The following is a 12,234-nucleotide window of genomic DNA, read 5'->3' on the forward strand; positions in this document are numbered from 1 at the left end:
ATCTTAAATTGTTAAAAAATTATTTTTTAGAATATGCAGATTAATTTGCATTTTCTGTTGGTAAAATTTCAGTTGTCATTTCCAAATTAGTCTGATGTTTAATGGTTCAGATTAGGTTTATGAATGACTGCCATATCATAAACCAGAATTACTTATTCTGCAGTACTGTAGATTGCTTGTTAAGGAACATGAATTGATGTTGACACAGGTGTAGGGACCGGTGTATCAGAATTGTAAAACTACAGGATTTAAATTTGTGGAGATATTTAACTTTTCTCAGCATGTTATGTACATCCTGACTGTTTCATGATGTTTGAGGGCTTCAAGTGCACTTAAGAACTACAGGATTGTATTATTAATAAGCATTTTTTAGAACTCTAATAACCTAGAAAATTGTGTTTAGATGTTGGAAAGGAAACTTAATTTTGTGGCAAAATAGTGAAACAGTCTCTCAAAAACAGGGAATTGGGAAGGAAAAGAAAGGAGTGAGGAGTTTCTACTTCTATTTGTGGAAAAAGCAGGGGGAATGCATACACCCCAGTGAGTGATATCTGAGGGTTTTTGTCAGACAAATATTTTATCTTGAGTTCTGACAAATTAACTTCAAAAGGCAAAACTTGTAGGCTCTGTACAGTATCATAAATTAAACCTTGGTAGTTACATTTTTCAAAAATGGATTTGAAAGTATTTGGAAGCTTTGTTTCGTTGGCAGTATTTCTAGGATTTAGTTTCCTGTCTGAGCCATGAAGTACGATAGATGGGTTTAAATTAAGCTAAAGAAGGTTGTGATTATATACAACTAATTTGTAGTCTGTATTTTTCGTATGTGAGTTTCCATCACAGAGTGATTCTCTCCTTGTGGAGAAGAGGTAGAGATTATGGGTTGTGATAAGAACAATTTACTGGAAACAGTAATGAAATTAGATATGAGCAGTAAAAGCAACAATGTTATTAGAAGGGTGTACAAGGCAGTGAAGTGAGGTGGTACAAAATAACTGCCCTTTCTGGCTGCTGCAGAAATTAACCCTTGTGCTGGCCAGAATTGGGGTGTTACCCATCCCTTATTCTAAACCGCCTACATCATGCCCAGATCCTACACCTTCCAACTGGTGTGCTCCTGGCTAATTGCAAGATATATCAGGAACTCCTGATTGGTATACCTGAAGCAGTCCATACTCACTGTCCATGGTAGTTACAGCATACAGTGTCATTGAGCAGCTAGTGTTTTAAAATTCAACATTACAGACTGTTCTCACATAAGAATCAAATCCCATTGAGGTATACATAGTGTTTCTCTGTCCCTCTGCTTTATACCAAGTGCACCCAGTGCTTGAGCTAAAGCATGGATGTGTTTTGTCTTTGCTTGAGGAAAGACTAATCTAAACACTCTTCCCTGACACATTCTTCATATGCACCACAGGGACTTAATCCCCTTCTGCAATACATGAAAATTTTTTTTGGACAGGGCCAGCTTGCTTGGTAGAGCTTTTGGTGTTAACTAACTAGATGGCCTTTGCTAAATGTTTGTTCAAACAACAAACATCTCCCAATGTTTGAAGATCCTACCAATTAGTTTTCAATGTGGTTTTTAACAATCCATTGTACAGTTCAGTTTTCCCAGAGGCTGGTGTGGGATAAGGGAGTATTATATACCCACTTAATATTGTGGCCCAGGTGTCTTATGAGGCTGTTGCTGAAATGAATCCCATTGTCTGATTCAGTTCTTTCAGGATACTGTGTCACTACAGGACTTGCTTTTCAAGGCCCAAGGTGGTGTTCTAGGCAGTGGTGTGAGGCACAGGGTGTGTCTCCAGCCATCCAGTGGTTGTTCCTATCATCAGGCATGTAGAGCTTGCCATGATGGGTTTGTGGAAGTGTGATATAATCAATCTGCCAGGCTTCCCTATACTTGTTTTCACCATTGTCCACTGCACAAGAGTGGATAACATGTACACACTGGCTTTACCCACTTGGTCTGCTTGATTGCGGTGTGTGTTTCACGACTCTGGATAACCTGTGAGGATATTGTCCATGGTTAAATCCAGCCCTCACTCATGAGCCCGTCACTATTCTGCATCTTTTTGCTGATGATGTGAGGTGCCATGAGCCCACTGAGCCAGAAATAATTCACCTTTATGTTGCCAGTCCAGATGCATCTGAGACACTTCAATCTCGACAGCTTGGACCACCCATCCATTGTTGCAGTTTTTCAGTAGCCCAACTCTCAGGTACAGAGAGCACCTGCATGACAGACTTTCACAGTCAACTTCCCTACCCGAGCAGTGATATCTTGCCACAATAGAGCAGCCCAGATGGTTTTCCCTCTCCAGTGCCAACTGGTTTTTTTCCATTAGTCCAGCCACCCCCACAGAGCAATTGCTACTGTCTGTGACTCATTGTAGAGGTAGAGTGTTTAGCCATTTTGTCTCATTCAGTGATATCTAAACCCAGCTGGATGGCCTTCAGCTTGTACAACCTGACTTAACCCACCTTATCCCTCAATAGCTTCTGTGGCTTGCCTCATAGGACTCCCTGCAGTGGCTTTCCATTTTCAGTGTGTCCCTACAATACAGCAGAAACCATTAGTGAAGAGGCTGTCAGTTTTCATTTGGTATTAGCTGATAATGTGGTATGGTCTCCTCAGCACGTCATCTTTTCCTCCTCTGATGATGATAGTTCAAAATTTTCATATTTGGGCCAGTTTGTGATGACTTTCAAGATCCAAGGGCGATTTGGGTTTCCTGTTTGAGTTTGCTGTGTAACCAGCATGACCCACTTGATCCACACAACATCAGTGGCATCACATGTGGATGGGACTTCTCCCTTGTACATCCAGCCCAGCAGTGGCAGTCGAGATGCCAGGAGTAGCTGTACTTTGGTGCCAATCAATTCTGAAGAGCTCAAACCCCTTCATAAGTTGACAATATATTTTTTTCAGTTGGGACATAGCAGGCCTCAGATCTTCCGTATCCTGACTTCACAGCTCCAGGGGTTGTCCTTGAGTCTCCCCAGATGCTTTTTAGAAGAGACTCCAGGAAGGACCATTCTCCCTGACTGCAGAGTAGAGCACATTTTTCACATATTCTGTCTTGACTGGCCCAAGGGCTACTGCATGATCCTGTTTTGTTTAAAAGCTTGTTGTTCAGGACTCCACTTGAAATCATTCCTCTGTGACGTATGTTAGAGAGGCCTGACAATCTGACTATGATCTGGAATATGCATTCTCCAAAAACCCACAGCACCCAGGAAAGCTTATGCTTACTAGTTGCTCATTGGTGGGGACATAGCTGCTATTTTATTGACCACATCCATTGGCCTCTGATGATGTCCATATTGCCATTTTACTCCTAAAACTGAATTTTCTGGATAAGTCCCTTGACCCTACTTTGCCTTATGGCAAAATTGGCCTTTTGGAGGATTTGAATTATCTTCTCCCTTTTCTCAAAAACTTCCTCTGCTGTGTTCCCCCATACAATGATGTGATCAATGTACTGCAAGTGTTCTGGAGCCTCACCCTTTACCAGTGCATTCTGGATCAGTCCATGGCAAATGATGGAGGTGTGTTTGCACCCTTGGGACAGTTGGTTCCAAGTGTACTGCATGCTCCTCAGGTGAAAGCAAACTCTGGTCTGCACTCTCCTGCCAGAGGAATGGAGAAAAATGTATTGGCAATGTCAGTGGTGGCATGACTTCCCTGCGTTGGACTCCAGTTCTTACTGAAGCTCAAGAATGTCTTGCACCGCAGCACTCAGTGTTGGTGTGACTTCATTCAGGCCATAACAGTCCACTGTCAGTCTTCACTCTCAATTGAACTTAGACACTGGCCAAATGAGCTATTAAAGTATGAGTTGAGTCTTGCTGACGTTCCCTGGCTCTCCACAAATCATCTCATGGATGGGGGTCTCAGAGTCCCAGTTGGTGTGGTATTGTCGACAGTGACCATTGTGGTAGCAATTTGGTACCTGTTGTTCTTCAGTCAGCTCTCATAAATCCCAGAACAGAATGGTCCTCTGACAGACCAGGCAAGGTATTCAGCTGCCTAATTTCCTCTCGCTCTAGAGCATCTATCCCAAATGTCCAACAATGCCCTTTTGGGTCCTTGAAATACCCGTTCCTCAAGTAATCTATGCCAAAGATGCATGGTGCTTCTGGGTCAGTCACAGTGGGTGGTTATGCCATTCATTCCCAGTTAGATTCACTTAGCTTCCAGTATAGTCAGTTGTTGGGATCCCCCTGTCACCCCAGAAATACAGATGGATTCTGCCCCTACGTATCTTGATGGCATCAGGGCCCATTGTGTGCTGGTGTCAGCTAAAGCCTTGTACTCTTGTGGGTCTGATGTGGCATTGGATCCACAAAATCCAATAGATCTGGTTGTCCCTTTCCCCCATCTGGAGGAATGGGGGCTGGGGGCAGGACCCCTTTACTCCTAGTCATGGGACTAGTCATTGCTCACTCCTTGTGAATATGAACTGGAGGTCCCTTCTAGAGCATCAGAAGTAACATCAGCTCTTCTGTCTGAGGACTTGCCCACTGATAACTGGAGTGGCATTTGTCCTGTTGTGGTAGTTCAGCTCACATATTTGTACTGCTAGGGCAGAGGTGGATTTTCCACCCCAGTTCTTATGTCCTCTGTTTTTCCCACAGAAAAAAACAGGTTACTTTGTTGCGTGTGTCTTCTCTATGGAGCAGGGGGGTGCTTGCTCCCAATAGCAGAGACTCTGGTCCTTACTTGCAGGGCATGGGACATTCCCTCACTGACTTTTTCAAGTCTGTCCATAGTCTTGGACAGTCACCACAGCTGAGGTGTGGGTCAAGATGATCTTCATTTTGCTGGAGTTGGGTAGTCACATGAAGCACTGTTGATTGACATTAATGCCAGTGACTTGGCGTATGACAGTGGCATGCTCTGTACAAACTTCTGCCACATGGATTGTGTGCACTGGACCTGATATGAATCTACAGGAGACTGCTCTTTATTTGAATCTCTGTAGATTACCTCCAGCGCATCTGATTCATGTACTGGATACCTTTTTTCCATTGCATTCTACCTGCTGGGGTGCCCTACTAGGTTGTCCTTGAGATAACACCTTCCCTCCTGCATGCCCATGTCCCAGGACAGAGATCCCAGTTGCTTGGCTTCACTACCATCTAGTTTCATATCATGGGCCATGATACCCCAGCATTGGAGCAGCTAGGTCACCATGGGTTCATTTGACTGGCAGCTGAAATCTTTCTGCATATCTCACAACTCAGGGACTGGATGATTTTCATTGGCCTTTCCTCTTCTTCTGTTGTGAGGGTTCTCCTTCCTCTTCATCCCTCACTAACTGAACTGATTTGATCTTGGATTTCTTCTTCTGTATGGGGGTGACTGCTACTGGCACAGGTTCTTCCTCTGGTTCAGCTGCTGTTTGAGTTATGTCAGTGCCTGTGTGTTATTCTCCTGTTCTCCCTGAGGGACTGTCTACTGTTGAAATATGTGGGGTAAAGACTAGCCAGTGCCCGATACACTGCAATGATTTTTCTCCCCTCTGGAGATGTCACACCATCCTCCTTGAAAATACTCTGTTGCTTTACTGGGGTCCTGTAATTGTTCAGGGGTGAACTTCCAAACCACTGAAGCAGAGAATTTCCCCCAAAACTGGCCCATTTTCTCCCACATTCTGTGTTACTCGTGACAATCCACCTGTGGGACAAACCTTAGAAGTCTCTCCTGACTCTAAACATGGTGTGGACCACACTGATTCTGAACTTGGCAGAGGCTGTACTCAAGAGACGTAGCAACAAGACTGCACTTTTTTTAACAACCAAAGGAAATCCAGAACTCTAAAAAGTTGTTTTAACAGGCCTGAAAGAGACAAAGGGCATAAAAAGCTGGGGAAAATCATCTGCCCCTGTTTCCCCATAGATTAGGTACAATTTAATGGACTCCAAGAGGCAGTCCCCAGAGGGTAAAAGGGATGTGAACACACATCCCAAATGATGTGTGCCCTAAATATCATAAACTGATCTCCCACAATACAGCTACACAGCAATCCTGATCCCTCTCTCCCTGTTCTGAAGAAAATACTGTGGTGCGCACACAGAGCATATACAGGAATATATACAGGGGTAGGTGCCACATCCACAAGAACAGACCAAGCAACACTGTATCACTGCCTCCCTGCCTAGTGCAACAAATGCTTAAAACAAATTTGTTTCAAAGTGCTCTGGTCAGATCTGATTATCTCAACCCTTTGTACCCCTTAGGGTGCCAGATAAGGCTATTGAGGCTTTATGATCGGTGTTCCCCATGTTCATTCACTGCTTCTTTCCTTTCCCCTGTGACAGGCTGGAGAGGAGAATTGGAGGCACAAAAGGAAAAGATTGCAGGTTGAGATAAGAAAAATTTACTGGAGCAGCAATGAAACAAGTGAACACTAACAGCAACAATATTAAATTAAAGGGTGTACAAGAGAGACAATTTGTCTCTCTTGTACACTCTTTTATTAATATTTATTAATATTTAATTGATAAAATTACCCCTGCCCCTGGATATTAAGTCAGGTGGTATAGAATAATCAACCCTTCTGGCTACTCCAAAAATTAACCTTGTCCTGGCCAGAACTAGCACAGCTACTTAATAGAAACAAGAAATACTTGAATTTCTACTAATACTAATACTTTTACAGGTTTAGGTTTAATTTTTTTTTTTTTTTTCAAAAACAGGTTTGTAGCTTGAATTCCAGTAGTAGTAACTTAAATTAATTTGCGTAATGCAGTGATGCTCTGAACAGGCATTTTACTCTGCATCCTCTATGCTGTTAAATACCAGTTCTAATGTGATGTACATGTCATAATCATAGAGATGTATTCTTTCATGACATTTTGTGTTTTGCTTTTGAGTTGTTGAACATCTCAGAAGATTGGAATGTTAGCATTAGGCATTATTCTTGCTTTGTATCCTTTCTCTAGGTTTAATAGAGTGATTGTACAAAAATACTTTCACAGATACATTTTAACACATACTTAAAATACCTGCAGTAATACAACTATGAAATTGTGTCTCCATATTGTCTGAAAGAAATAACTTGGCTGTATTGTGTCAATGCAATTCAGTGTGCATTTTTAGAGCATAAAAACTCAAGCTAAAGTAGTTTTACAGACCTCATGGAATTCAGTGGTTTTGAGTGACATGTTTTGACTTGTGTTATTCAAGAAATAATTGAATACCCAGGACTGGGTGGGTATAAGGTTTATTTTAAATGCATTGTTAGCTTTGGTTCAGTACGTTTTCTTTTCAGAACTGCAGCATGGGTGAAAAGCACTGCCAGCTATTTGATATTGGTGGTGTGGTTTGAGGGTCAGGTATTTGCTTATATGAATAAATAATACAGTATTGAATTGCTTCTTTACTTAAAATAACTTAATATTTAACTGTGAAGACAAACCTAAATACATTAAATATGTTTTGAGATTTAGTGCTGGCAGTTGCTCAGTATTCTTATTTCATTTTGAAATAAGGGTGTTTTGTGTTTTGGGATTTTTTTAAACGGCTGTTTTTCTGGTAAGGTTCTCAAAACTGTAGGTAGCAGGCTTGTACATATAAGTACTAACATGCCCCGTTGTGCTTATTTCCCTTGCTTTTGTCTGCCAGTGTATCTTGATCTTATTTGGACTATGACAGATCCAAGTTCAATTTAAACTTCACATGTTTTTGTTTAGTATGATAAGATTCTTGTTTCTTAGATGTGTCTTGACCTGCAGTTGTCTTAATGTTTACTTTGAACACTATAAGATTTTATACACAGTGCTTTGTAACAACTCTTACTAATGACTTGGTGTTTTAATGGTAACTAATACGTAATCAGCTGTCCTAGTTCACGTGTTACTGAAAACCATACAGAAATTTTGTAACTGGTTTTTCTTTTTTTCCTTATCTTCAGTCTTTGTAACCCTTTTTGTCCAGTTTAAAGTTGTTCTTTAGGAAAGCTCCTGGTCAAATGACCAGGTCCCTTCACAGATACATTGCAACCAACCCTGAGGAGACTGTAACTTGATATGGGCACATCTTTTTCAGAAGTTCGCCTGAAACTCCAAAATACATCTTTATGTCCAGGCTGTTGCATCCTTGCAAGCTTTCAAATTTGGATTTTTCAGCAGCTTTTTTGATTCAGATTTCTCAGCTACTTGTCTGGAAAAAGTTTTCTAGAGTATTTGTGACCTTTATAAGCTATTTGTACTGTAACAGCATGGAAGCAGAAATCCTCTTCCCAGTGAGATTAGAAATCTTAGTAAAAAGATTTACACATCGTTACTCACTTCCATAATTTTTTATGTTTATTTTTTTAGAGTTCTTTTCCAAATTAGTCTTGGAAGTTGCAGTTAAGGTTATTGGAACAGGAAAGCTGTTAGAAATTCTGTAACATTTTATTTAAAGAAAACAATACCTTTTCACTTCTTTACTAATAAAGTCAGCATCATTTTACTTTGACCATTTATCCAAATAAAAAAAACCAAACACACCCTTAAAGTAAAAGAACTTCTCAGCCCATTTTCCAAATTGATTTAGAATTTTGCCTGAAATGTAAAATATCCAGGTTTTGACCAGTTTGAGGTGGTTTTAAAACCCAGGTCTTCATTACTGTGGGCAAACATGCTGCATGAGATCTTGGATCCATAACTTTACATTCTGCGAACGATTTCTTTGGTGTTCTAGAGGCATTAGTCTTGACGGAATTTGGGGGCAGTGGTTTCTGAGCATTTAATGAGGATGAGAGAAGGGGGAGCTAAGATTAAAGTATGATGGTCCAGGTTTCTTAAAGGAAGGATATTTGAAGTGACTGATGGTACACCTATAGTAAGTTGAAATGCTTTCATTTGAGAGATTTCTCATGGTAATAGAATGGAGGAGCAACTTTCTGTTCAGTGGAAGTCATATTTAAAATAAATTAAATAACTGATATTAATCAGAACAAATTGCCATCCAGTATAATTGAACTTAAGTACTCTGTATTTCTGTGGACAATAAGTAGTAATATTTACTAAAATGGTATTAGTAAAATGAAGAGTATAGATCTTAATGCTTCAGAAGAAGCTGACAAGTTAAAAATTAATTGTGGGCAGATAAATTTTTAGATGTTTTTCCACTCTGCTGTGGAGATGTTAACAGCACTGTTTTTACATTTCTAGTACAGCTCATTATCCTTTCTAAATCCTCAGCAGTGTAGCTGGATTTTGTATGATAGGCTTCTCGTACTGGTCACTTCATAAATGAAGCGTGGCTTTTACCCTCACCTCAAAATTGACATGGTAGCCTGTATGTGAAATCCATGGGCTTTAAGATTTTTGTTCATAGTATATTTTCAAAAGGAAGATTGAAATCATAAGTAAAGGTGTAGAATATCAGTGTAGGCACAGTAAAAGAAAAGATCAGTAAGGCATTTTTGGCCCACATTTGCTATAAAAGCTATGGAAAAAAATGTCCCATTTTTAATACTGGCTGCTTTTCATCCAGTATCTTGGAATTTTTGAAGTGGAAAAGTTGCGTGTATGTGCTCATAATAAATACTAGGTTCAGTTAGGGTGAATTGCATTAGAAATCAGCTATCTTCAATTTTTGTTCTATTAATGCTATGAGTTTTTTTCTTAAAATGGTAGTTAGGCATTTGATCTGAATTTAATAAGTATTATACTAGTGAGTTGTCAGGTTATATTGGGGAAAATGAAAAATACTCTCTGTCTTCTGTTCAGAGTCTGCATCTGTGGACAAGTCTGTATCCCATTCTTGCACAACTCCTTCTACATCTTCTGCTTCTGGACTGAATCCAACTTCTGCGCCTGCTTCATCTGCTCCTACAGTTCCTGTTTCACCTGTCCCACAATCACCAATTCCTCCATTACTTCAGGACCCAAATCTCCTTCGACAGCTGCTGCCTGCTCTGCAAGCCACCTTGCAGCTTAATAATTCTAGCGTAGATATATCCAAAATCAATGAAGGTAAGGATTCTTTAAAGTTCAAATAATCTCTCATATACATACATTAGTATATTATTGGATACCAGGCTGTAGTAAATGAAAGCCTTATTTTAAATGAAAAGTGAATAAAAGAATCCCTAGGTAAAGTGGAGATTTTTGTAGGGTTTTTTTCCGTTACACCTTCTCAATATTTAAGGTCTTCAGATTAATAAATGTTGATGTACATGAGCAGTCTATTTGAGACTGGTGACTTGATCACTGTATCAGCATTTGTCTGTTGCACAAAATTTCATTAGAGCTCTTTGTTCTTTTGTTTCGTGCACTGCTCTTTGTTTTCTGTAGTTTGCTCTGCTATTCCATTAATGTGTGTTGCAAATAGTGAAACTTCTAGGGGTTCTTAAATCTTGTTGCCTAACAGCTTTTTTCTTTAGCATACCAAGTTAGCCTCTCTGAATACAGGTAGCATATCAGTAACTTTGCTAGCCAGTGAAATTTTGTGCAATTAATCGGCGTGTCCCTTAGATTTTTGTCACTTTGGCTTAGTTTGTTAGAAGCCAGTTTATCACTTACCTATAGTGCCTTTTGCTGCAAGAGTGGGTATAGTTGATGCATTTTGTATACAGTTTTATCTAGTGTATCTGCATGTGACAGGTTACTGATAAAATGGTGTAGGATTTTTTGTTTGCTTCTTGTGCATGGATCACCAATTTAAACAGAAAGTAAAATATTTACATGTAATGCCAGGAGTTGTCTTTAACTTTCTGGAAGTGCAATGATGTAAGTGAAAGTATGTACAAAATACTCAGTATCTTGCAATTATTTATCAGAAAAGGCTGTGAATTCCTTCCTTTTATCAGCAAATATTCTGCCTTCATTCAGTACTAATAGGTGAGTAGGTCACTGGTTTCTTTTTCCTGTGCAGGGAGAAGCCTTTAAAACTGTAGTGCACTAGGTTGTGCTAAAAAAAGGAGTATTACGATTATGTTGAAAAATGAAAGGTCCACTCAACTCCAATTGTATTTTATTGAAAAGCTGCCTAGTGAAATTATCTCTTGCCATGTTTGAGCAGCAGGTTTTTATATCTTGGAACAAAAGTGTTCAGAATTGTTCTGATGGCATGAGGGCCTGGCAGTGTCCACGTGGGCAGAGTGATTTCACCTTGCACAGCAGGGCTGCCCTTACAGTGCACACAATTCAGAGTTATTCTGTCCTTATGCTGGTGAGTCAGTTTTTTCAGGAGTGTTTGAGTGGCATGCATGTTCAGGAAGTATCCAACAGAGCCTGTAGACCTTTTTGGAAAGGTCAGTTCAGAAGCTCATAGTTCAGGGTCTTGTCATTTCATACTGCAAGATGCTCTTCCTGTATTGTGCAGTTTTAAAATGGTTAAAGCAATTGGGTTTTTTTACTGTAGGGGGATGACATGGGACAGTTAAACCCAGAAAAGTGGTTTTTATTAGTAAGAAGAAACACAGATTTTTAACTTGAAAAATATTTGTTTTCTTCTTGAACGTGAAGTCTGCCCCCCATCTCTTAGTGAGTTAAAGTGATTCTGCTTTTTGCTTTTTTAAGAAAATTACTGTAGTGTAAGAAACCTTCACACGCATTCTGCTTATGCAGTAGCAAATTGAACAAATTTTCTCTTGCTGTTCATAAGAATTATTACTGATCCATAAGGTCAAGTGGAAACGTTAAAGTTATTTTTTAGAACATTTTTGGTAAGTGTACATCTTAAAGTTCAAACTACTAAAGAAAGGAGTTGCTAGACATTCCGAGTCAGCTTGAAATCAAGTAACTGAAAAACAATTCAGGTGGATCTTTGGTCATACTAGATATGGGAAATAAATCTGAAAGAAAATGTACCTTAAATGTAATTAGCCCATTTGAACAGTTTAAAGTGGTGTTCTAGAATTGTCAGTAAAACAGAATGTTTGTTTTCAGTTCTAACAGCAGCTGTGACACAAGCCTCTCTGCAGTCTATTCTCCATAAAATTCTTACTGCTGGACCATCTGCTTTCAATATCACCTCCCTAATTTCTCAAGCTGCACAGCTGTCTACGCAAGGTATTCAGAGTCTTTTTTTCACTTACATAAATTTGTTACACAGTGTTTTAAAAAGGCTGATACCATTTTAGAATCTGTTTCTTGTCATATCTTTGGCCAGACGATGTGGAAAATGTTGAATGACTTCTTTTTACAAAGGTAGGATAAAAAATTGTTATTGACGAGCAGGAACCTGACAACACAACTAAGTAAACTTGCTTCTCACCTTTTAGG

General features: G+C 39.6%; 1 protein-coding gene across 3 annotated transcripts in view; it reads left to right on the forward strand.

Annotated features, from left to right (window-relative positions):
* The window catches only part of WAC (WW domain containing adaptor with coiled-coil), a 56,304-nt gene that overhangs the window by 28,960 nt on the left and 15,110 nt on the right, over positions 1-12,234 (forward strand). For 2 of the 3 annotated variants that reach the window (XM_088064376.1, XM_005518706.3), the window contains exons 8-9: positions 9,736-9,981; positions 11,899-12,021. In XM_088064376.1, coding sequence (XP_087920502.1) covers positions 9,736-9,981; positions 11,899-12,021 — 369 coding nt within the window. The remainder of the gene's footprint in view (positions 1-9,735; positions 9,982-11,898; positions 12,022-12,234) is intronic. The other variant, XM_014248519.2, reaches the window with a different exon arrangement.

Source organism: Pseudopodoces humilis, chromosome 1 (genome assembly GCF_049639895.1).
Source record: "Pseudopodoces humilis isolate 2021_Gansu_Grassland_sample_001 chromosome 1, ASM4963989v1, whole genome shotgun sequence".
NCBI lineage: Eukaryota > Metazoa > Chordata > Aves > Passeriformes > Paridae > Pseudopodoces > Pseudopodoces humilis.